Here is a 26,887-nt window from a genome sequence, read left to right as displayed (position 1 = left end):
CAAGTGGTGGGGAAGACCAATCAATATGCTTGAGGGCTGGAATGTCATCCAAGCAGGCTGGCAGACTGGGCCAGCAGGAACTTTGACTCAACAAGGACAAATGGAAAGTCCCACACCGAGAAGAAAAGAGTGACCTGCAACAACACAGGCTAGATAGATCCTTACTGGCTGGAGAGCAGCTCTACTGAAAAGGGACAAGGTTCACAGGCAGACAGCAAACTGAACATGAGATAGTGGTGCGCCTGGCAGCAAAGAGGGCTAACAGGATCCTGGGCTGCATGAAGAGTCAGTCAAGGGATGGGATCATCCCTGCTACTCAGAATGCATTAGACTACATCTGCAATACCATGTGCAGTTTTGGGTCCCCCAGTACAGGAAAGACATCAGCCATCTAAAGCAGGTTCAGCAGAGGCCACTTGGATGCTCAGGGGCTAGAGATTTGGCCTGTGTGGAGGGGCCTGGTCAGCCTAGAGATGGGGTGGCAGACCCAGCAAAACAGATGTCACCAATACAGAGGAGCTGGCATCTTTGCCCAGGTGCACAGTGGGAAAAAGACAAACAGGCATGCACTGAAACACGAGAATATTAGGACAAACTGTCCTCATGGGAACAGGCAAGCAGTGGGTCAGGTCACCCAGCAGGCTAGTGCAGACTTCCTCCTGTCTTGGACATTTTCAAAACCTGAGCAGATAAAGCCCTGAGCAACCTGGCAAACTGCTTTGAGCAGGAGGTTGGGCTAGAGACCTCAGGTCCTTTCCAGCCTGAATTATCCTATGATTCTATGAAAACTGAGCAGAAGTGAAGCTGAGCTGGCATTTATTATATGGAAGGAACCAAGGAATGAAAGAAGCAAAGAAAGAAAACAAACAAAAAGCCATGTATCTATAGGTCATTCTTCTGCCCTCCGTTCTTGCTTGTGTTTTCACATGATTTTATCTGATGACCATTAACCTCAGTGCAAAAACTCCCTTTGACTTCAGAAGGTTTTGCATCAGGTCACAGACACAAGGATCAATCTGGGCAGAATTGTGTGTTCTTGTGAGCACCTATGATACTGTTGCATTGAAGCAACAATAATAGGAATAATGATTATTTTCACTTCAGGCTGGAGTTAAAGACAAGAGAGTATATTGAGTACATAAGCTTGGCTAACAAAGGGGGGCAAAAGCCTTGAAGAGTTTAATCAAAACCGATATTCTCTCTATTTCAATCTGAATTGCTTTCAAGCTTACATTAAATTATTATGTTTTCAGCAGTGTAGCAGCCCTAGTACTTGCTTCATGCTACAGTCTCTCGGGAAACAAGTGCTACCACTGTGTCTTAAACTATTGTATTGATCCACCTCCCTAACATGTTCAGTCATATTATTATTTTATTTGGATCAATGTTAACAATCTTTTGTTAAGAGAATCCTCAGTGCAGCACAAGCTCTGTTCACAGTAACTTCAAATCACTCTCTGTTCAGCCAAGAGCAGACATCACTGCTTCCCTGACCAGCACACATGTTAAAAACCTCAACCAAAATTGTCAAGGTTAAGCACCTTTCAAAGACAAAGCTAAAGATAGATATCATCAGATGATAGGATTTTACTTCGTTAAGGTCCATGTGGAAACAAAACTATGTGTTATAATGTATTCTTCAATTCTAATATTCATTGCTAAACTCAGTTTTATCACCATCAGGGCTTTGTCATATAGCAAGAACATGAGGGTGTTAAAAATGAAATGAAAAATGTATTTTCTCTGCATTGAAGTCACATTTACCCCTTTTTCTCTAGAAAAAGAGAGACAACTGCCACTGGCACAGAAATCACATGGTGCCTCCACATAGCAAAAAGAACGGGGTTTTTAGAACAGACTTGTTTACTCAGCTCCACTGGGAATCCCTGCACACTAGCTCCTCAGGCCTGGGGGAAACACAAATGTGGCTTCTGCACTGTTATGCATTTGCATTAACCTGGCCCAAATTAAAGTCTTCTCCCAGGCCAGGAACCTGTTGTACAAAGTCATATATAAACTGACAGCAGAAAGATGGTTCCCTAACCCACAAAAAGAATGAAAGCATAGTTCTTGCCTCAAAGAGCTTAAATTTTCCATTCCTCCTTATGAAACAGGCAAGTTTGTTCTGTCGAGAGCATTCCCTATTTTCCATATATCTTCCTCTCACCAACCCTATCTGCTCAAAGTGATCTCTGCAGCTGGATTTCAAACTTCAGGAGCTTCCAGCACAAGAATTATTTTTCTATATGATGTTTTCCTTGAACAGGAACCATTTTTCCAGAATTTACAAGTGCTACCATTGACATCAGTGAAAGCAAAATAGGATGAACGCTTCAAAGAGCAGGGACAACAAGGCTGGAGAAAGCAAGGGCCAGGGTAGAGAATTAATGGCCAGGAGATATGAATTCACAGAGTTGAATTTACTTTTTGACACTTCTGATGTCTAAAAGTTAGTCAGCTGAGTGTGAACTAGATCCCCAAGGCTCATTTTATCACCACTGGAGAGAGATGAGCATCTCGGGAGTGGGACACAGCAGTCCTATTCAAGTATGTATTGTGGATGAGAGGAATTGCCATGGAGTAAATTTTCCATAAAGAGAGCATAGGGTGACTGCTTCAGATATTTAAACTGTAAAACAATCCCAACCACAAGCCAGAGTTGCAGAAATATGTAAATGACTTTTTCTTTCCCCTTCACTTCATATTGCTAAATGTTGACAGTGTAACTTTCCTGACTTTTCTTGGGAAAGAGAGCTCCAGAATGGGAACTTTATCCTCTCTAAGAAGCAAGAGTGACAAATACTTCAAAAGGAAACTTTCTTTCAAAATTTGTTGTCTAGAGCTTGAGTTAAATAAAAGCTAAAAGCACAACTAAAGCCTGACAGCCTCTAACCAGTCTGATTAAACCCCTTAGCCCTCTCAGATTTCATTTTTATGACAGCCATAATCCTCCACTTCTGAAGACTTTCACGAAAAAGATGAAAAGTAAGACATAAATTTTGTGATGTACAAAAGAAAGACAAGAAGGACCTTTTGAGAAGCTTTTTCTAAAAATTGCCATCAAAAAGTACACAGATACCATAGTCTGATTCTCTTGCAATGATGGCAGTAAAATTCACATGGATTTCAGTGAGATTATTTATACCAACTGGCCAATAGCGAAGAAAAGAATATCCAACTCTTCTGTTTTAAACAAAATAAAAGCTAATAGCCTGTTCTTAAATCAGCGCCATAGCAGTCTTGCTGCTGTAGTGGCCCTGCAGGTGCCGGACAGATGATTTTACCAGAAGCTAAGTTCTTCCAGTGAGTCAGATGCAAACCACTGTTTATTTTATGCACAAAAAGCAAGGAATAGTCTTCCTCCAATCCAGTTACGTTTTTTCCAGGAAAACCAGCTGCATGTTATACATCTACTATTTCTTACTTTTGTCCTACTCTTAATGGGCACAGCTTTTTCCCATTTAAGCCTGATGTTAGTTTCTCTGAGATGCCATGCTGTAGCATGTTGTGTACTAGGAACTTCCCATTTGTACATTTGCTAAAAACAGCTTCTCTGCTTCTCTTTTAGAGAACGAGGCCTGGTTTCAGCAAAACATTCTCTATATATTAAACCATAAGTATGTGCTTAAGTATCTTCTTGAAATCAGCTCAAAACATATGCACGTGTTATGCTAAGTAAGGAATTTAAGCCCAAGATTAAAATTTAGCACATTCTTAAATGTTCCTCTTGAATCAGCCTCAAATCTTGACTCCCCCAGTGAAATCTATGGTGGGAAAGGTTCAGAGACAAATTCTGCTCTTCCAGCCACTGCCAGCATGTGAAAATGACACCTTAACACCACCCCCTGAACGAATGACATTTGTGGGCTCACTGTGGGCTTCCCCACAACTTTATGTAGTCGTGTATGACTGTGCAAAAAGGCATTGCAAAGGTCTTGCTACAAACAGTAGTTTGCTACTGCAAACTCATTCTCCCACTCACAGCTCAAAATGACAGTTCCAGAGGGAAGGCAGAGGTGTACTGGTGCTGGGGGAGAAGTGACTTTGCAGAAGTGCACCTCATGCTCCACCTGGACCATTTTCACATGGTTCCTGGGTCTCTCCGGGCTTTGAAATCCCCCAAGCATCCCATGCACAAAAATCTCTGCTAAGCCACAGCAGACGGTATTGCATTTCAAACTCTTTCATAACAATACTCTCCGAGTTTTGTTATGAAATCTATTCAGCCACTGTGCAGGAATGAATCTCATGTTTTGAGTTCAGCCCCCAGGAAACCTCCCAAAGGCAGGTCAGGACCATATGTGATACAGAAGATCTCAGCCTCCTGGAGGAAGAGCCAAGCTGCCTTACCCTCCAGCCCTGCCATCTATTTTTAGAGCAGCTGTCAATCACCAAACCTATCAGCCACATTGGCCACAGACCCTTCTTGGTACTTGGGGTAAGAGAGCAAGGTTAATCAGTGAAAAACAATAACCAGTAAAAACAGGATGGGTGCTGGTTACTGTGAACTTCTTAAATCCAGCCCAAAGAATGATTGCTCCAGCCCTACATAGCAACTGTTTCTAAGTACTGCAAGCTGCCCCCCACTCTGGTGAGGTTTAACATAAGAATAGGAAGCAACAGGGCTGCACTGTATTCTCCCAGCTGAATTTGCAGTGAATTATTTAACACTAACTGCAATTGTTCTGAAGTTCAAGCAGCAGGACTTACAGGTATTTTATTATTTCAGAGGCTTGGATCAGGGCGATAATATAATTAGCGCAGTTGGGAAATTCCACCGCAGCCAGCAGAAAATGAAGGAGCTGCATGTGGCAGCCCCAGCTTGGCAGCCATTGTGCCTCCCTGTCCCTGACAGCCGAGCTAATGTGCCTGTAAATTCCTCCTGACAGCAAACGCATCCTGGCATCAAAAAATGACAAAACACGCAAACCATGGAAGAGTGACAGCCAAACAGCTTCAATAGCACAGAGGCTGCACCAGGAGAAAACAGGCAGAAGCAGCTTGGATTAAAGCCAGGGACTTGCTCTGAGGCTGAGTAGAAAGTACTCCTGTTTACACTAACAGGGGGCAGAGAAACCAGCTGAAACCGCCTTGGTTAATGGGCTGTCCTGTAATGAATTAAACGGATAGGATTCCGGCTTCTTAAGACCCTCCTAGGAAAATCATTACCTGCAGGTGTCGTTCTGTTCAGAGATATTCCCACAAAAAGACCCTTGAGTTTTTGAGGGAAGGACCAAGGAATCAGAGGGAAAGAAATCTCATCATAATTTCACTAATCACGTTTTCACCTTCAAAATTATAATCATGGCCATCACCAAAATGTATCTATTAGAGGCAGCTGTCTGTCAGAGAAATCACCCATGTCTTCCCAAATGTAAATCGTCTGAAGAACCACACGACAGCACAGCCTTAATGTGAGCTATTGCTGCAAACTGCAGGACTGGGAGGGTTTGGCCTCCTGGGCAGCTGTTGCTAATGGAATGTGTGCACTGTTCCCCATCTAGCTGCTGAACCACTGTGAAGACAAAAGCTCCATCTTAATAAGTATCTTTTTCAATTGAGCTGAGTAAAGCCTGCACAAGTTTTGTCCTCACTCTTCTCAGGACTGGTTCTGATTTCCAGAAATGCCAAGTGATCAAGAGGACACTGCTGGCTTAGATGGAGCACTCGTAGGTGGCTCAGGTTGAATGGGGAATAAAGCAACACCTGGAGAGCAGGGAGGGGTCACAGGGGTGGTGAAATCTGGGTGCTTCATTAGAGGACCTTTTCAGTGGAGCAACACACATCTTGGCTGTAATGATGTTGATGGGATTTAAACACATGCCTGGGCATTGCAATGAGCAGAGCTGATTTGTTCACGAGAGCTGAAGAGAACTTTTCTGTTATTCATGCACCAGAAGCACTTTAAAATCAATGTGTTTATGCATCTGTGCATGTGAGGAAGGAGAGTAACCCTTCAAAAATGCACGTTTTACTGTTAGAATATATTGTAGGTAAGCAAGCCAAAAGCACTTTGTCGGTTTTGACCCCATTCACCTATTTCTTCACTTGCAGAAGCTCATTGTTTTCCTCTTGTTGTCACTAGGCATAATATATGATGCCAGGTGCTAATAGAAACAAACAAACAAACAGAGGGAGAAACAGAGAAAGAGAGCAGAAATGTTTCTGATTTGGTGTGTAACAAATGACCTGGAACATCTTTTGCGATCATAGCAAACGGCGAGAAGACTGGGAGCGATCAATCTTTGTGCGATTAAAAGAGGGAGGCTACAGGCTGCGGGAGAACATCCTGTTCCATTTGTATGTGAGCACTTCACCCTGCGGAGATGCGCGCCTCAACTCCCCCTACGAAATCACGACTGACTGTAAGAAAAAAATGTTACCTCTCCTTTCTCCCTTTTGCATGGGTTTTTCTTTTTCTATGATTAGTCTTTGTTTCTTTCTTTGCTTGCAGAAAAGGTTTCACTTGAAAGTAGAAAACACTGCAGGCTGTGTGGTGTGTGTGTGTCTGCGTAACTGGTGCTCGGTCCTGTGTGCTGGGGGAAGGTGTGCAGGGAAAATGAGAGCTGGGCAAGGCTGTGGGATACTGCTCCACGTGACTGAGGCTCAGTGGCTCTGCTAGGGAATATAGCCCCAATATCCTGCTAGGAAATGCAACCCCAGCAGTAAATAAATGCCTTGGTAAGGATCCCCGTGATCAAAGAGATCCTTGATACCACAGTCATGGGCTGGACCAGAGGATCAGGACTCTAGCTGGGGATGCATAGACTTTTCTCAGGGTTCAGGCAGTATGTGCGGGTTGAAGGGCTGCATTTACACTAAATCTGAGCTGTCCAGGCTGCAGCAGCTGGAGTCTGAAGTAGAGCGATGATATGATATGACATGACATATAGTATTTGTAGTGTTGATTGAAGGTCAGATTGTCTCCAAATACCACTCACCCTTGCAGTGAATAATGTTAAGATTCTTCTGGAAAGGATCCTTCCTAGGCCATCCTGCCTATGTCAAATCAACTGCATAGTCATTTCATGGCAAATGGGCTAGATGGAGTCCACAAGGCCAGCCTTGGGGTCCTTGGGCCCATACCTATGGCATTTAAGCAGAAACATGGCTTTCCAGGGGTTTCTCCTCTAGAGGTGATTCTGCAAGTGAGGTAAACAAATCGGGTCTTGAGCCTGTGTGTGCCACCAACAGAGCTGCAGAGCTTGTTGTTCAGGAAGAGACATCCCATCTGCACCATCATGACCCAGCACTCCTATCTCATCACCCCTCCTGACTTGCATGTCTGTGTTACTGCCCTGCCATCGCAGAGGCGTGTCCTTGTTGGGTTCCCACTGCACCAGCTTTGCCCTTGCTTTACCACTGCCCTTGCCAGTGGTTTCCACTGTACCTTGCATTTGCCAGAATGCCCCAAACAAGGGACAGAGGACTCAAGAGGTCTGGGGCTTGTTATCACACGTGCCTGTCACCCCATGATCCAATGCACGATGGACAAGGTTGCACTCTTATCTCTGCCTCTAGGTATTGCTTCTCATACATGCATTTTACAGTGCTGTAATAGCCATAGTGCTGGGTGCTAAATGTACGTGTAATGAGAAATAGTCCTTGCCCTGACTATCTTGAATGTGAAGCAGGCAAGACAGAAGAATGGATGAAAGAGGAAGCATAGACACAGGAATGCAAAATTAATCATCCAAGGTCACACAACAACCTAACTTCCTCACAAGCAAATCTATCAGACAGTAGGTTCACTCCTGGTTCTTATTTGTACAAGTTATTTATTAATGATTAGGTATTATTCTCTCCAGACTGGAACCTTTTTGTCATGGGTGAAACAGCAACTTGCTGGGGAAAGAAAGCAGAATGCACCTAATCAGGAAGGAAATATACTTCCTTACCTGGCATGATTTCTACATTCTGTCAGCAGAGTTTATAAAATGAAGAAAAGCAAGTAAGTGTTTAAAAGGCAAACAGCAAATTGTCAAATTCCAGGTAGCAAAATAGGGACACATATCATCTTAAAAACAAAAATAAAAAAGTGCCGAAGAATATTGAAACCAAAGAGATTTTTGGCCTCCGACTTTATGTGTGTATTAAAGAGTATCTAAAAAGGCTTTATATTTGGTTAAAGGCGCTCATGTTTTCCAGAAGGCAGGCTGCCTGAGGCACCCCTTACCTGACATCTGAAGTGGAAACACCAAAATCTCTAATTATTTTTAAAATGTGGTCCATTCTCAAGAACAACCAAAAGCTGTCCAGGGTGGATTCTACATCCATGAATCAGGAAGCAGGTGCTTTGGGCAGCTAACAGCCAGCGCTGTCTATTGATATGAACCCAGCTCTGGAGGTGAACTGTGCTTGGCTCATGGATTGCTTCAGAAAGCACGTATATCTGCCAGGTAATGAGGGAATGCTTCTTTACATAACAGTATGTACAGGAAGCTGTGTTTAAAAATATATAATCAAGCAACACCTGACACATACAGTAAACTTATAGTTAGTCACATAAATCCCTTTCACATTGGTTATTACACCAGAAATGGCTGTGTGGCTTAACCAAGCTTATACAGTGATTCAGTAGAAGGGCTTGAAGGGGCACTACATCTGGTTTGCAATTCACTCTTTTAGGCAGATCCCTCTACCTTTGTCCTGTGCTCTTAAAATAATTTAGCACGGTGTAAAAAGCCATGTTGCCAAGAGCTGTCCTTCAGCGAGATAAGCATTTCCTTTCAGCTTACATTATCCCAGAGACATCTGGGAAGATAAGTATTTTATAATGTTTATCATTCAGATCTTCTTTTTTCTTTTTTTTCTTTACCAAAGAAATAACCTTTCTTTCATCCAGTAATGACAAGAAACTCCAGATGAATGCTGTTTCATTTCTCAAACAACAAAGAAGCCTCTCCTAGAGCTAGTGCAAGCCATCAAACGTTACTGATTATTCTCTAAAGATGCATTAACATTTAAAAACAGTGTCTCGCCATGTGGTTTCTGGTTTTGCAAAGGAATATGATAAGCCTTTATCAATATAGGGAGTGAGTAAAATCCACTTCTCAAATCTCCTTCCAAAAATTTCCTATTATCCACCGTGTCTCCCCAGCACCCTCAGGGAGGCCTCACATTTCCTTCTTATGAGCCTTGTTCTGTTAAGGGAGATAAGCTAGCATGCACTTGAAACCCAGTTTACTTCTTAGTGGATAGTGCAGGGTACGAAGTTAGCGGCATGTGTAAAAGTCTGACCTTACCATGGTTCATGTGAACAGCTGCAATGCAGAGGAGCAGTCCAGGGAGCCCACAGCCAGGCCAGGTTCATGAGGAAAGTAAGAGGTTAGGGACAAAACTATAAAATCTCACTTTGATTTGCAATGGTGGCCTTCTTGGATCAGGGATGAGCTGGCTCGTTTGTTGATACATCCTTAGGCAGCTCTAAAGGAGAGGCAAAATCCAGCTAGATCAGGGCTGCTTTGAACATGGAAGGGTTTTCTAACTCTTTCTTGGTGCCTATAGGGCAGAAGGTTGGAAGAGCTCATTGCAGGGGGGGGGTTCAAGTGAAGTTGGAGCTTTAGGACAGGCAGGTAGGTACAATCCAAGAGCGTAGAGGAGGCTGAAAGGAGAGGAGCAGGAGCATGTGACAGCAAGAGAGGAGGCCAGCGAGGGTCAGTGGTGTTGCAAAAATAGGAGGCCGGGAAATGTTAGAGGGGTTTCAGATGGTTGTGAGAGTTCTTATGGGTTCTGGCTCATTCTCTCCAGCCAGTCTCTTTCCCAAGACTCTTTTAGTCATTTTCCAAGGTCACCCACAAGGTTGTAGCACAGCTATATGGTGAAGAGGCAGAATGTTCCCACGTCCTCACAACTGTATAGTGAAGAGGCAGAATGTTCCCAGTGTCCTCAAAACTCTAATTGCTCCTTTACATGCTCACCTTCTGTCCCTGCTTCAGTTCAGTAGGTCAAGGAGCCTGGTACAACATCTCCTTTTCTAGTACCTTCTCCCTTTGTGTACATCCAAGCAAAGCATGCCTGGATTTCTGACTTCTCCTGAGGGCAGTATCACAGTACCAAGTTAACAGGACTTTCCTGAAGGTTTTAAGGGGGCTGATGTTTCTCCATCACAGCATGCATGCTCCAGCTCATGAGGTAGAGCCATGGGGCAGCTAGCCCTGCAGTGTTTGTTCTGTGGTTTACACCTTCTGAATCTAGGGAAAACCATGTTGTAATCAAGTCCTTGCTTTGCTAAAGTGCTTTCCTGGCTAATTTAGGGCTTCTTGACTCATTGGCACTTTTTTACAGAGTCTCTTGAAAAGCAAAATGAAGTGCTTAAAAAATTGAGTTAATAAATCCTCCACTTCCGCACTCCTCCTTCCCTGGCAGGATTTTGCCTTATTGTCCATATTTCTTCTAGAGATGCTCTCTTTTTCACTACATGGATTGCCAAAGAGACAAACAGAATCTGCCCCAGGGTTTGTCCCCATTCTTCTCCCCTGGGCTGCTTTTCTATCTCTTGCTAACATGCTGTATTGCCTTGTACCATTGACTCCTTGATAGCCCAGCTCCTGTTTTATCCCACGCTCCCTTTAGGTCTGAAACACACCATTGCATCTGCTCCACATGGGGTCTTCCTCCTGCTTGTCTATTAACCTACAGCTGTGCTGAAGCTCTCATGCACACACATTTGACAGCGCTTTCATATAAACAGGATCCACTTGCAACCACGTGAGCTGGATCATTGCTTTGGTAGGTGATGTGATGGGGAGAAGATGTGCACTACCGTTTTCAGAGAAGTTGGGGAACCGAATAGTATCCAGAAAGACAAGTTTGTGCTCTCTGCTTCAAGTGTGCTTTTACTGTGTGAACCTGTGCTTTGCCTGCTTGTGAGTCTGGCTGCTGGATTTTACATCCCGTTCTCAGCTAAAATGCTCTCTGATAACTCCCAAATCTGGGGCTGTCTCAAAGGGTGGCCCTGCCCACACTGGAGACTCAGCCCTCTTTGTTTAGCTGGGGCTGTCCCAGATTGAATCAGTATATGATCTCCAGATCAGTCCCTGAAAGTCATATCCTGAGCAGACTGGCTGGAGAGGGCCAAATTTAGAGGCTGTCTAAGGAGCCTGTCCATGTCCAAGAGATGGACACAAATGATCTCCTGCAACTGGCAGGAGACTGTGAACCCCAGAGCTCTTCATTCAGGGTCCTGCAGACAGGTACCAGGATGGAAATACAATGAGGATGCTTACGGCAGCAGCTGGACTAGAATAGCTCCTGAAAGCATTGGGTGTGGTGAATGTTATTGGATGTGCAAGGGAAGAAATCTCTGCCTTCCTTCTGCCAATCCCATGTTTTGTTTAAATGGACAAATTCTGTTCTCGTGGGTAGATGGTATGGGGGAAAGCATTTCAAGAAGAACCAATGTAAAGAACTCAGTGATCTGAAAAGAAATTAGATATCTGTAACTACAAGAAAATGCAGGTCCTAACAAATTGATATACTGCCCCTGTTACAAAAATTGAGGGTAACCATAGGTCATCCCTTGGGCTTGAGCATTATTATTTGTTTTCATTGTACAAGTGCTCCCAGGTATCATATCGCTCCATCACAGCTGCTGGCCTGCTGCAGCTTGGGAAACCATATTGGAAATTCGTAGCTATTCAGTGCATGGACCAGCTTCCTCCTAGGCTGTAAAGTTGATTTTATGCTGATGAATGGCCCGTCTGTGGAACTGGGATGAAGGTGCATTATTTTCCTATTTTTCATATGGCTGAGCAAAACAATACCTTGGGGGATCTCAGAATAAAATTATCATAGAGAACCATGCCCAGAAGTAACACAAAAGAAAAAAAATCATGCAACACTGTAGGCTGTAGCACTGAACACTGCCTCGGGAGAAATAATCCTAGCACTGGATGAATTACTGTGGTCAGCCCAGATTGCTTTGTCATGTAAAGGATGCTGCGGAAGTCGCAGGCATAGCATGAAGCTTGTTGGATTACTTCAGGGGCTAGGGAACTGGTTATTAAAGAAAGGGAGGGGAAATTGTCCTTTCACTTCATTAAGACTGGACTGGGATGGATCCAAAAGATTTGGGTTCAGGGTGTGTGCACAGCACCCTTTGTCAGCCTCTGTTGAGATAAAGTCGTGTTGAAGTAATGGTCCTTTCCTGCTTTTGCTGTGGACACAGCCTCAATTTACCAAGGTAAATACAGAGGAAATAATACAAAGATTTTCTACAGTTAACTAGAAGCTGGTCTGTCAAGGAGCGTAGATGCCTATTCAGGTCTGTTAGCCCTTTTTCTAACTCAATCCTCCCAGGCTGCTGAAGTGCTATTGCAGAGTGCTGCTTTCACTCAAGTTGACTTGATATGGAAAGCATGGTCACAGGACTGTCCCCTCTGGTTAATTCTGTCCATCACTTACACACACCACCCTCCTGGCCAGTTGACAAAGGCAAAGATGACAACAGAGCCCAGCCCAGGTGTAGTGGTCCTCTCTCCACCTGCTCACTGCAAGTCTGAGCAGTGGTCTGGTTTAGCTCAGGGCTTCCCAGGTGTGGAGGTGGTGCTGCATGTAGCCAGTTCAAAGATTTCTTCCCAGCATCCAACATAACTCCATGCTGGGACTGTAAGTGAGCCACCTTCTTCTGGGGAAGGTGGGCAAAGGGATTTCAGGAGAAACGTGGCTGAGAGAGATCAGTGGGACACCGGACAGGAGAGCCACAGTGAGAATGGGAAAGTTCTGGAGGGGAGGGAGTCTGTGGTGTTCAGCTTTGATGGAGGAATGGGCAAGAGACAGCAACATGAAGCCTGTGAGGGGTGGGGAGACTCTGGAAAGCTTTGGAATGAGTGGATCCCCTCTCCTTCTTCCAGTGCACCCACAACAGGGCCTGCAGGCACTGGTTCGAACCATTTCCAGTGCTGCAAGAAGCTTTTCCTCCCCCAGCATCTCCTACTCTCTCTGCTCGCCCAGAGCTGCAGGGGAATGGTGAAGAAAGACTCTTGTTGGGGGGACCTGAACGAGTAGAGATGAGGTCCGGCCCAAGCCCTTTGCTGTGAACCCTGCAGCCCCTCTGATGCCACCTGAAGGAGAAGCTGCAGAAGCAGTAGCTGTTACATCTCCATGCTCAGACGGACCCGTTGCTCAGGTAGCAGCAGTGCCAGAGGGTCTGCAAATATGTGGTCCTTGTGTTCTGGCCACTGGAAGTCCTTTCACTTTTGGTAATCCAAAGGAGAGGTCCAATGCCCTGCACAGCCATGCTAAACCTTTTGCCTAGGGTCAGCTCTAGCACCCTGGACAGAGAAAACAGTGACATCCAGGCTTGGAAGAGTTGTGAAAGCACTTGTTGTTTTATTGTTGGTATTATCATGCTAGACCCCAGAATGCACGTCTGAAAGAGGCTTTTGTTTAGCTACATTGGAAGTCCTAAAGCTTTCAGTGCCAATTAATCAACCTGTGAAAGTTTGCTATTGCTTCATCTTTCATTAGTAATCTCCACCAGCCTGGAGAGTTAGGATTTTAGTGGAGTTTTTCTAAAGCTGGCTGGTGAATAACTGCTTCACTTCATGGACAACTTTCAGGCCCGAAGTACTGACTGGCTGGAAAGAAATCAAAACTTGTCAGGCAGATTTTTTACATAACATAGTTATGTGGAATTGGGATTGCACCCTCTATTTTTCATGTCTCCTGGTCAGCAGCGCAGTAACAAGGAGTAGAGAAAAAAACTATTTAATTTCTTTCCAGGCCTAGTTCAAGGTGAGCTTTTTCATTCAAGGCCACTTAGACTCAAAGAAAAAACTTGAACCTGTATTTCCCAAATCCTGGATCAGAGCTTCAGTGAATACACTATCAGTGGAGCTAGACAGCTCCCTTTATTTGTTCTCTGTTATAAAACTGTGTCAGAACAGAGTTTCATGAGAAAACTCCTTGGCTTTGACAATGCACTGAAAATGTCCCAATTCCCTCTCATGATATTCTTGGCTGCTTTTGCTTATTTGGGTTTTGTTGTTTCAGGGAGAGTTTTAAAGTGGAAAATAAGATTTTTTAGAAGGATGTGTCAGCGCAATGTGTGTCCATCTGGGAAAAGAGAAAGAATATGCTGGAATCTATGGATTGCTCAAAGCAAGCATTGACCGCAGCTTTGAAAAGCTTTCATGTAAAGCAAAATGTGTTTGTTAGGATTCAGGAAAACAGGTTTCCACAGCTATAATCAGATCCTAATTTTAACAGAATGCTTGAATCCCCAAAGGGCATTGCACTGTATTTATTGATTCTGCTTTGTTATGGGTTTTGCCACTTTGTAAAACACTGCATTTGGATGCAATGTTCAGATGTGATAAAAAGGCTACATTAATCAGCAAAAGGCCATGTCTGAGAAGCTTCCAGAATACTAGTAGAAAATTTGACCAAGAAAAGCTGGTTATCCCTGAATTTGTCCAGCCCAAGGAATAAAGGTGTCTAATATTCTCCGAGGTCCTCAGGGACAAAGAGACTGCATGATCCTGGAAACCGCTTCCCCAGTTCCACCCACAACATCCAACAGCCTGCTGGAGATATGCACCTAATTACAGCATGTATTTTGGGTGGAAAAGATCAAACCATAATTGGGAAAAATCTCTGTGGGAAAAACTACACCCACTTTGATCTAATTTGGTCTCATTTACCCTTCCACTGAGTGGGAGTCACAGGTAAACCTCATGACCTGAGTTTCATAAAGCTTGTCAGGCAACTCCAGACCCAGTTAAGATCTTTGTGGGACTTTTGAAAGTCCTTAACTCCTGGGAACTTCTTGGAGTCTTATGAAGAGAGAAATCTGAAGACAGCTGCTTGAGTAACAAACAATTTAATCCTAACCACGGCCCTGTTAGCTAGCTTCTCTATCTAGCCTTGAGCACCTTGGTAATTTCTTTTTCCATACCTGTAAAATGGCAATAAAAGGTATCCAGCTGTCACAGCTCTGACGAAGGGTAATTAACGGCCAGAGTAGGATATGAAAATGGAAAGCACTATTCTAACATTATTCAGAATGATTTGGTAACTACAATCCATAGATTTTTAATGCCAACAGGGGCCACTTCCTGATGATCTAGATTGAATTTCTCCAGCCAGAGACTGTAAGAATTTACTCAGTGATTTCCATCTACAGATCCAGAAGCTGAAGTTGAACCAGAGTATGTCTGTAATACAGCAGGAACCACAGCCTCGCTAGGCTCGTACCAACCACAGGGAGGGCTGAATATCTGTCCATGTTGTTGACAGATTGCTGCTGTTTCTGTCTCATGGGGTTCATTTTCTGTTTTCATATTTTGCTGACTTCTTTCACAACATTTTTCTTATATCACTGTTGAAGATTTCAATTTCTAAACAGCAACAAAAATCCCAAAGCCACATGAATAACAGCATGTTATTTATGCTGTTTCATTGATAAAAGGAAGAAGGTTGTGATGAATAACACGTTCCCTTTATGTTTGCGTAAACTTTTTGATTAAAACATGCTGAGGGAGAGAAGTGGCACCAAATGGGCAATTCCAGTGATGCTGACAATTCTTCACACAAAGCATATTTAAAAGATAAAGCCTTGCTTTAAGAGAAAACATTTTTTATTAAAAAAAGATAATAAAGGAAGAAGATACAATGATGCACAGCTTAGGACATAGGTGATCAACTGGCCCCCGCTGGTTTCCGTCTGATGCAGCATCCCACTCTCCGCATGTAGCCTCCAGCCACTGCCCTGCCCTGGCTTTGCTCAGCCGCTGAGCTGGGCAACAGCAGCAGCTCCCCACACAGTGAAAGATGAGCTAATCATTGCCGGAGACCAGCTAATGTGCCTCTGTGGCTGGACAAGGCTCATGAAGGCTTCAGAGGCAGAAGTTTTCTCTGTCACTGGAGTTCACAACACCAGCACAGCCCTTTGCCAGGTCTCTAACACTGCTCTGCGGGAGCAGCTGCACTTCCAAAGCAAGGGTGTTGCACATCTGATATGAGAGGAGCAATTAGTAATTAAAAATAATAATCTTGAAGTGTTTGAGTTGTGCTTTCCTTGATTGCCACATGCACAGAATCTTCATTCCACTGGTAAGTCTTGTGCTTTTGGCTTCAACATACTAATGCATTTCTACTCCAGAGCAGGCTGGAGTCTGCAGTCTGGGTTTGTAGGTGGCATGAAGGATCTCCTCCACGCCTGACCCAGTGCTACTCATTCCTCCTTGCCTGGAACAGTTATTTATAACTCTCAGAGGAAACGATGCCTGACATTGTTGTCGACAAATTATTTAAAAAAAAAATTTTAATTAGTTACTCACATTTTGAGCCCAGGGGTTCCTCAACAGGCAGACATTACAGAAAACCAGTTTGTTATATACTTTAATCTATTTCTCAAGTATTTCTTATTATTATTTTTGTCCCAAGGGATTAAAGCTTTCTGAGGCACCAGGTTTTACTTAGAAGTTAGTCTGATGACAAAATGGGTTTCATGTGTTAGAGCGCCATTCTCTGCTATAGCAGTTCGTTTCATGAAAGTATTCTAGAACCTTTCCCTAGGATGAGTTTTCAACACATTTCATGTTATTCTACAAAAATAATGAAAAATCTTTGTAAAAGTGCCTCACCACTTGAACAGATGAAATTTTGCCCATCAATGATCATATATGGAGGCATTTTAGTAGACCAAAATGAAGAGTTTTCATTAAAATACTCGGTAGTGTACTTTAATATGACAGAGTACCATTCTTACACCCTTCCTACAATTACTGCCTCTAACACCACAGCTCAAATCAAAAATCATATTTTAATTAATATGTGCATTAAACAGATAAGGACAAATAATGCAATCATTTCCGTTTTGTTCTTTTGGATTTCTCATCACTGATTCTTCTGGATTAAATGCCACATATTGATAACCTATGAATAGGCAAATTGCCTTTCCTTTCAAACCTTGTCTGTACATCACTTGAAAATATTGGTAGATGAAAAATTATGGAAAAAGTAGAAAGACTGAAAAATGTATTTGGAAGGTTAATGAAGAGGAGAAAGCATAACACACCAAAGGTAACATCTTTTATCAGGTCAAGACATACCTGATTGCTGTCCAAAGTCAGGATTTCAACCAGGAAAGATGCAGGGAGGAGGCAAAAGATAAAGTTCAATTTCAAATGTTCATTTCGGTTCCACAAATTACAGGTGTTCTAGGTTTTGTAACATTCACAGATGCAGTATACATTCAGAATTTATATTTGTTATATAGGGCTTAATTGTATGATCCAAACCACAGATCTGTACTTTTCACCCATGCAAGCCAGGTGCTTGTGTTCCCTCCTGGGAAGGATTCATCTCTGCACTCACTGCAGATGTGGCTCCATAGGCATTCAGACAAGACCACTGCTTTTACCAGCCTAGCCCTTGGTTTGATGAATCCTACTCTCAGTTTCAGCTTTTCACGTTGACAGGGGACCTATTCTTTTTTCCTAAATCCAAACTTCTTTCAGAATTTCCCTGAAGTTTCTTGCTTTCAAAAGCTGGCCCATTGCATTTTAGCCTCTGCTGGTCACTAAAGCACAGCACAGCAGAGCCTTATCTGGTCAACCACCTTACCTAGCAAAGGACACATATCCAAAGCATTCAGTGTGCCACGATGCTCACTTCAACACTTCCAGAAATAGTAATACTGTACATTTATTCAACATCTGCTCTAGGAAAGTGTATCTCTAATAACCATCAAAATACAGAGGAAGTCCAATGTTAACAACTCCTCTGTCCACCCCTTTGTTTCAAACTGCTTTAAGGAAGCTTTATAAACCATGCTGATGAACGGAAGGTCCAGCACTGAAAAAAACGCAAGAAAGGCTGTTTTATTTCTTCCTTCATGAGGAGAGAACAGCATCTACTGAAGCAGGGAAATAGAAAATGAACCTCTGAGGCAGTCATGCAAAATTTCAGACAGAGCCTTAGTTGTATGATTCTGTTTAATCACCATCCATTTCCTCTTCACCCTTTAACTAAATAATAAATATGGAGCAGCTTTTTTCATTACCATTTAAGCCAAAACTGGTCCTGGAGAAAATATAAAAATAAGGGGTGACCCTTGAAATCAGTAGGTTTCACTGATTTTAAATGCAAGGCACCTATGTAAATTTCTAATCCAATAATTAATAATCCAGCACCTTTTTATCTTAGGAATTCTCAGGAGTAATTTCCACATCTGAGTGTATCACACATCATAAATCCACTCCAAATGATTTTTAAATTTGTCCTTTCCAATTCCGGTTTGAATTGACATTTTGTTCTGGTTGAAGTGGCATCCTCAGACGCCTTCTCCCCTGCAATTAGTTGAGATTAAGCAGTTGGAGCACCAGCACAGCAAAGATCAGAAATGCTTATAGTCACTGATGCTTTGATCATACTGAACAGCAGAACAGGAGTAGGCTGCAGTTTGTGAGTCTAAGTTGCATAAATAAATATGTTTCTGAGACTGCTTTAAAATGATCTGTAGCAAGCTGTGCCAGCAAGTGGACTGCATTTTTTACTGCTGGCAAGCAGCTTATGTGCTAGAGTCTGTCTGAAGCTTCAGTGCAAAACACACAGCCTCATCTTTTTCTCTGTTCAATATTTATATCTTCTTGTGCTACTTAATGATATACAAAAAAAGAACTAAGTGTGTTCCAATTGCGGATCTGGATTATTTAATTATTGGCAATCTGAAAGTGTTCACAGCTTTGGGTTATTAGTATTTTATATAAATGCTACAGATCATCTTTTGGAGCCTGTATACCAGCTATCCCAGCAATGTGAGCAGCCTGACACAGGCAGTACAGCACAGGGTTTTAGTCACACCCTATCTGTTGAATTTAATAGCAGTTGAGCAGTTAAAACCGCTTATCAGCGCTGTGGAAGTGTATCCCAGGGTGAGCGTACACTGGCCACAGCTGCCTGAATCCTATCAGCTAATGCCGTCTGCTTGGCTGCACCCTGGGCAGAGCATGCATTACAGGGAGCAAAGTTTGACACGTGGGCTGAGTTAATACGAGCATTTGGAACCTGAGATGATCTGTGCACTTGCACACACTTCCTAAGTGCTTTTAAAACTTCATTATTCAGTTTCTCGTACTTGCCGGCCAGGGCTGAGATACTGTAATAACAGCCAGACACGGAGTACTTTGGCCTTTGTTCTTCCTTTGGTCCGTGGGAAACTGAGAAGATCAAATAGGCAAATGAAAAATCAAATAAGCAGACTCCGCAAACTCAAAGAACTGTTTTTGGATCCCTCTCCCCCCATATTATGCTTTAAATTCCTCAAGAGCTCAACAGTTGTTAGTGAGGCTGCTGCTTTTTCTTCCCCTGAAATGGCTCCTTATCTCTGTCAGCACATTGCAGGTTGCTTTGCCCCTCACTAGGTAATATTTACCTAGGGAAATCAAAGTCACATAAATGATGGGTTGCTCTTCTTTTCATGCAGGCTAAAATTCCCTAGCAGTTACCTGTCCCTTTGCATGTATGCAAAATGTAAGCGTATCAACATGGTGAACTGCCTGAAGAAGAGAGTAATCTAGGAGACCAGTGCACCTTCAGGGGAAGGTCAGAGTGGGAGCTGAGAAAGTAAGAGGAATGGAGAGGGAGATGGGAAATGGGGAGAGAAAGGTGTAGCAAGAGAAAATATTTTTCTAAAAAAAAAAGATGGAGAAAGAAACACTAAAAATTCATTGTGTCCTGGGGGATTTCCACCAGGTGGGCTCCTGTGGTAGGTCTTTATTGAAAGGATAGCATCTGTGTTTCATAAATAATTTCTGAGCAGTACCTTTAAATGAATTTGCAGAAGGATGCATCATTATCTTCATTATACCTGTGGGAAAGCTAAGGAAAAGAGAACTGATTTGCTTCAAGTCACACTTTCTACCAGCTAAAGCAGCAACAGTCTCTTGAGTCACTATTCACTGCTTCCCTGGCAGAGGTCTAGCTCTGCCATGCCATCAGTTCTCAGTGCATGCAGACTAAGGCACAGTGGTTTTGCTATACATTTCTCACTGTTGCTCAGCTAGATGTGTTTGCTAAGCAGAAGTGATCACTTTCTCCTTTTGTTGTCCAAATTTCATGGTACTTTCCCCACAACTCCATGGTTTAATAATGAAAAATGCTGCTCAACACTGCTTGAAGTTTTTAAAAAATTAGTTTCCCCACTGAGTCCCAAGAAAAATATGGATCAGTTCCCAGACAGCTAATCCCATCCAAAGATCATCCTCTGAACAATACTGCGGGAGGCGTCCCAGACAAGGGGGATATGCAAAGGATCAGCATGTGGCCACAAAAATGGCTTCTTGGTAGTCTTGGCAAAGGCCAGCAATTTGGGAGAAGACGGATCTGAGACATTTCTGAGACTTTGGCATTTTTTCTTACTGAATTTTGTATTTGTCCGTTGGCTTTTCCCAGTTCCCCTCAGAACTGAAGTTTGAGAAACCATGGTACTCTAAACCTGGTGGTTACTGCAGTGTCTCAGTTTGCGAGGTGCTCTGTGACAATTGGGCAAAAGGAGCCCTGGACACAGGTGCTGATGGGGATGGCAGTGCAATAACTGCTCTTCCCCAAACTCAGATCCTGTGACAGCACAAACAAACCCTACAGTATTTCAAGGCTCTGTCCAACCTGGCACTGCTAGGGATGGAGCATTTACCACTTCTCCGGGCAACCTGTTCCAGTGCCTCACCACCCTCACAGTGAAGAACTTCTTCCTTATATCATCTAACCTGAACTTCCCCTATTTAAGTTTAAACCCATCACCCCTTGTCCTATCACCACAGTCCATGATGAATAGGCCCTCTCCAGCATCCTTTTACAGGGCCTTGAGCAACGGGCTATAGTGGAAGTTGTCCCTGCCCATGGCAGGGAGGTTGGAACTAGATGATCTTAAGGTTCTTTCCAACCCAAACTATTCTACGATTCTATGACTTGCAAATATTTCAGATATGATGGAGCCTGGGTTTGGGTGGGAATCGTTTTTGGCCATGGCCAACCAATCCAAGTGATACCTGGTCCAGCCTGGGGCTGGCACACATATCCCCAGCTTAAATTTTAAAAAAGCAGGAAGGAAGTGAAGAGGCAATGGTTGGTGGGGGCTCAGCCACCTGTCTGCTGGCTGGTCACAGCTGACTCTGCTGTTCTACTTGTGTTCATTGCTTCTGCTAATCCCAAAGGGCTGAAGCGATTTATTTTTCCATCCGCTTTTTGTAAACCATCCATCGGCAGCAGCCAAAGTCCATCAATTGCTTCCGCAAGAGCTCGCAGCACAGACAGCAGTCGTAGAAAGCAAGGACGGTAAAGAGATGATGGAGGGAGAGAGCGGGTGGCTGAGGAGGATGCACAGAGCCAGCTGCTCATGGCCAGAGGTTCAAGCAGTCCTACAGCGTGTGACACCCCAGTGTTGTTTAGTGCCAGAACCAGGCAGACCCATAGCCCTCTGAGGACTGAGGAGCATCACCTTCACAGGCAAAAGCTTTCTGGTCCAGCTGAGGGGCAGGCCATTGAAAAATACAGTTGGACAGTTGGAAATACGGGCAAAAGCCTCATGTCTCTAGAAGCATCACAACTTTTCCCTGAAAGCAAAGGCCATAGTGTACTGTCTTTCATTATCTTCCTTTGCACTAGAGAGAAACTGTGAAAGGTCTTCTTCATGGAGGTGTCTTCCAGTGAAACCCTCTGACTGTACGACAGTGAGCAGGCCCAGAGGATTTCCTTGCGCTTCCTTGCTGTTCTTTTACAACCAAAATACCCAGGGGTAAAGTAACAGTATAAGGAGGGTAAGAGTTCATTATCATTTTGATAATGAACTTCAGTTTTACTCTTTTCATAAAAATGAAGGCAAAGTATGTCGTTATCTTCTGCACCTACTGCATGTCTGCAGGACTCTCTTCAGTTTATTGCAGCACAGCACAAGTGTGTTAGCTGCTTGCCCTGCACCACCCCAAAGGCAGCTGCCTAGCACTCAGATAGATAGTATCAGTGATGGATGGCAATTTTATAAAAGATGACACAAAGCAGGAGGGTACCTCACTTTAGGGACATTATAGAGGGAATTTAAGCAAGCAATAAATAACCAGAGAGTTTTGATTTGCTTTTGATCCATAGTATAAAACTTCAGTTTTGGAGAATTTTCAATGATGTTTTGTGATAACAAATCAAAAAGTTCTGAAAATATTCAGAAAATGACACTGAATATCACATTAAATTATTGGACTGGACTGCATCATGTAGGTGAGTCTTGATGACACTCATTGAACCGCGGTTTTCCAAATAGCTCCCATTGACACAAGTCAATCCTATAAGCACAGGTTAAAACCAAGATATTGTACTGCTGCTTTGAAAAACAAAGCACTTCTTTTTAAATGTAGGTGGGAATGTGAATGGGAACATGAGCTCAGTGTGTGCTGTGTGAAAGGTTTGATTGATGTGAAAAAGACAACCATGCTAGGGAGCACATACTTTTCTCCATTGGGCTGCTTTGTTGGGCTGTAATCTCATCTAATTTTGCATCCAATTTAAAGGACCTCCACAGGTGGTTCTGCAAATACGAGCTATGGCATCAACACAGCCTCTCAAGTTATTTCTAAAAACATTTAATTATTGCCATTCTTGTGTTTATTTTGCCCAGTGAACAGCAGCAAGCACATAGTAAGAAAATACCGTGGGCATCTCCGAACAAAGATTGAGTCTGGAGAAGGAACCATACCTGTCCGGTGTCATAACGCTGCTCAGACGTGGGATGGCGTGTTGCTGGGAGAGCAGCTCATCACCATGTCCTGTACAGACAAAATTGCCAGGTACCTGATGTATATACATGGCAAAACTCTTTGAATGTGGAAATGAAGTTTGATACCACAGAGGACTATGGCTACTGGTGGGGAATAACTAGCAGGTGCTGATAAACCCTGTGGAAACAAAGACCTCCTTTGTATGCAAAAACAGACCATATAAATAGGATGGAATGTAAATAGGACATTTTCCCAAATTCTCCACGGATCATTAGTTGCTTTTTACAGTGTGACGAGAATATAAACTGTCTTTGCCGCATTTTTGCCAATAGAATTTCAGTGTTCAAATACAGTATATCCACTCTGCTCTTATTGGTTCATTTACCCTAAAACTTGCAAACCAACCATCATGCAGATAAACTTAGCTCATCCTCATCCTATTGGATAAAGTACCCTAAAGGCTGCTAGGAATATTTCTACTACTTTGAATGTCATTGCAGAACTCACATGTCATACTGTGGCTTTCTGCTTTGTCCTGTAAATACAACATGTATTTATGCAGAATAATTGCCATATAATAAATATTTCATAATTATTCCATGGTGGCACATAAAAAGTAAACACATCCACCATCCTCAATTTAGGGCATTAACTAATAGCAAATGATGGTTACCACAAATTGAAAACAAAATATGTGCATTTGTATGCATACTTATTATACTATTGGCATGTATACATGCATGTATACTTATTCTCATAATTATATATATATACTATGTGCATTAGCTACAGATGCAGCTCTACATCTAAAAATACATTGCATTCTAGCTATAAAAATGTAAATGTTATCATCAGATTCTCTACTGGAATATCATGCCTTAGAATTCAGTTAAATTACATCAGCCAAGAATTTGGCCCAGTTATTAAAGGCCAATATAAACATAAACTTTCAAAAAAGCATAAAGCTGTTGTTTAATGCAAATGCACAAATTCTGCTCTTAGCTTGATCCGGATGACCCACTGAAGTTAAATTAGTCTGTAGGCTTAGCAAAACCTGCCATTTTGTCAGAAAAATGTATGACTGAACCAGCAAATGGAAATACTAACAGATTCACAAAATCCACCCTCTGCTAAGTGCAATCATCACAACTGTTGTGTTTGCATGAAGGATAAAGAACTTCTGCTATAATATTTTCATTTATTCATAAGAGATAACAGAAAACCCTGTTTTCAGTGGATCTCCTGCGCTGTTTTTAGATGCAGTTGGGTTTTCCATGTTCAGACTCATATGAACTCAAAAAATTAAACAAATTTAAGTTTGAGGATGGAAATATTGCTCTCTCTCTGGTTTTGAATGTCATTAGCCAGTGAATTAAATATCAGCTTTGCAAACAGTACTGCATTTGCTATTGATGGGGATGTTGACTATAACGCAGTCCGAGAAGTTGGGTTTTCTCCAGGCACATCTGCTAAGCATTTTCAGTGAATCCTTTCCTTGTTGCCACATATCTAAACAGCACTGAAGTCTGTGATGAAAAAAAGAATCTACCACGAAGTTTTTCCAGGATAAAAACCAAACTTTCAACTCTCATCTTTGGTATTATTACTGCAATATTTTATCTATTCCTGCCTTTTTTATTATTCATTTGCACAGTAACTCAAATAGGTATGGGATTTTCCTAGACCAAAACCAAAAACCCCTCAGCAATCATTATTTCCTACCTTGAACAGCAAATGTTTACTCTCACCAGTAAGGTACAGTCAAAAAAGAGGCTGAGAAGAAGAGTGGGAAAAGCAACATTTGTAGGAGTGGTGGTAGGTTTGGGACATTTCCAAGCACTGTGGACTCCTTGGTCAGGTTAAGAGCTCTGGTACAGGGGAAATAGGTAGGACAACTGCTGAACTAGCAGATGAAAAGACCAAGAAAAGTCAGAGATTCAGAAACCAATGAAGATTACAAGGAAGAGGAAATGGTCATTCCTAATAAAGGGGAAGGATAGAGATGGGAAATGACCATAGGAAAGCTGATTTATGGATCTGATGTGGGCAGCTCCAGTAACTAGAAGTGGTGAAAACCAGACAAGAGGGGCCCAAACGGGGATTTTGAGGAGAAAAATACAACGTTGATAAAGTAAAGAGTATGGAATTGAATGTAAAAAAATACCCTTTCTCAAGGGAAACTGAGAAAGGAAAATGGTGTCCAGAGAGTGCTGGGGGCATCGCCATGGAACATACCATGTTTAAGAGTCTGAAAGCTTCTGGAGAGAGTACCCAAGGCTATGTAGGGATGTTTATGATGCTTGCTGCAGTTGGAAGTCATGCCTTTCCCTTCCCTTCTCTTTCATGGTCACATTGTGAGACCTGGTTCTGCAATTTGACTTCCACTAGGCTCCTAATTATGTGTATTTGTTGCATAACTTCATTCAGGTTCAAAAGTTCTAGTTTGGGAGCCACCGTGCTAGTGAAAACAAAGCACCCCTAATGCAGGAAATGTTTTAAAACATCTCTTGCACGGCAGAAAATAAGCAGGGCTGGCCACCAGTGACAGCATTGCTGGAGATTTCTAGCTCCTGTAAATTTTATGTAGAGCTTGGCAAAGAGTGGTGAGAAGAGATTTGGGTATGGCATCTCAATAAACATTATCCAGAATTTCACTTTACCACATTAAATACAATCTGTGCTCGATTTTTATCCTCATTATGCTCACCTATACAGGAGAGAAATCAAAGGTTTCTTCACTTGATTTTTTTTTTTTTTCAGCACATATAGGGATGTTTTCTGCTTTCTTCACCTCTGATCATAGAAAGTACAGGCAGGAACGGAGTTCAGTGGACCAGGGCATTGCTGTGTGATGGTCCTTTCCCTGCTCTTGCCCCTCTGAAAAGATCAGTAGGTGGTTTTCTGCCACACTTCAGACTCCAAATATTTGCTCTACGACATAGACCGTTGACTCTTCAAATGTCTGCAGGATGCAGGAATCTGGTTGCACAGTATCTGTACTTGCCTTGCAATGAGAAAAAAGATCTCAGAAGCTGAAATTCATGTTTGTATAAGCAAGATATAACAAAAATCTGGCTTGTCCGCTTTGGATTTTATTGCTTGTAAAAGCCCCTCAGGAGCACTGGGCTATTAGAGAATGTTTCCTCTTGAGAGCCTAGCCAGTAGCTGCTAAAATATACATCATTTTGCATTATTTGCAAAGGACATTGCTATCAGAATATCAAAGACCCAAAACCAGAGAGAGTTACTCAGAAAAGTGAATAATATGCTATAAATCATGTATCTAACGATTTATGCTCTTTCTAGCTCACAGGATAGCCATAAGCAGAGAGCAGTTTAATCAGATTTATTTGTTATTCAAAAATATTTAGCAATTTTTATTACTATCACCACAAGTCTGAGAGAATTTGATGTTTGGTATGCATTATTTGGGCTCTGTGGCTTTGTTGAGATTGCAGGATAAAGAGTCTGGTATCATACCTATTCCCTTACTGAATTAAAGCACAAACACTTCTGGCATGAATACTCATGTTATTTGGCTCAGGCAGAGAATTACAAGGTGAAATTCTGTGACTGCATTATAAAGGAGGTCAGACTAGATCTTCGTGGTTCCTTCTGGCTTTAAAAACCCATGCATTTATATGTGCAAATTTAAAGTTTTGGTCTGTATATCCCCAAATAACCCACCCTAAGAAGTGTTAGCTTTTACACTCACAACTTCTATGAGTCTCACAGTGCAATTGAAGTGAGTTCAGCCTCTCAGTGCCATAGATTTTAGGATTAAACCATATTCTTTAGGCCCGTAGTTCATTAATTGCACTAACACCTGAGATTTCCACCTTCATTTTCCTCTGTAATGTACATTGTATACACTTGTGAAAAATCAGCAATATCATGAGCAAAATCCTTTTGAAAATGATCAGCTGTTTGAGGAAAAATCTGTGTCATTTAACTTTTTCTTGATGCAAATCATAACCTGTATTAAGACCTTTATGTCAACAGAGACATCATAGCCCTAAGAGAATTTAGGCTTTTTGTGACAGTGAACCCATTCATACTGGACCAAATTAAACTTTTCATCTCACTCTCTCATACTAAGGCAGGATGCAGGAGCAGCTCATACCTTTGCTTATTAGAAGGTCAGTGCAAGGTTAATGCAGCTGGTGATGGAA

General features: G+C 42.5%; 1 protein-coding gene across 4 annotated transcripts in view; it reads left to right on the top strand.

Annotated features, from left to right (window-relative positions):
• ADARB2 (adenosine deaminase RNA specific B2 (inactive)) overlaps positions 1–26,887 on the top strand; it is a 309,775-nt gene that overhangs the window by 263,904 nt on the left and 18,984 nt on the right. For all 4 annotated transcript variants that reach the window (XM_030497240.1, XM_030497230.1, XM_030497258.1 and 1 more), the window contains 2 exons: positions 6,214–6,365; positions 22,616–22,784. In XM_030497240.1, the coding sequence (XP_030353100.1) occupies positions 6,214–6,365; positions 22,616–22,784 (321 nt within the window). The remainder of the gene's footprint in view (positions 1–6,213; positions 6,366–22,615; positions 22,785–26,887) is intronic.

Source organism: Strigops habroptila, chromosome 1 (genome assembly GCF_004027225.2).
Source record: "Strigops habroptila isolate Jane chromosome 1, bStrHab1.2.pri, whole genome shotgun sequence".
Taxonomy (NCBI): Eukaryota; Metazoa; Chordata; class Aves; order Psittaciformes; family Psittacidae; genus Strigops; species Strigops habroptila.
This window is presented reverse-complemented; position numbering and strand designations above follow the sequence as displayed.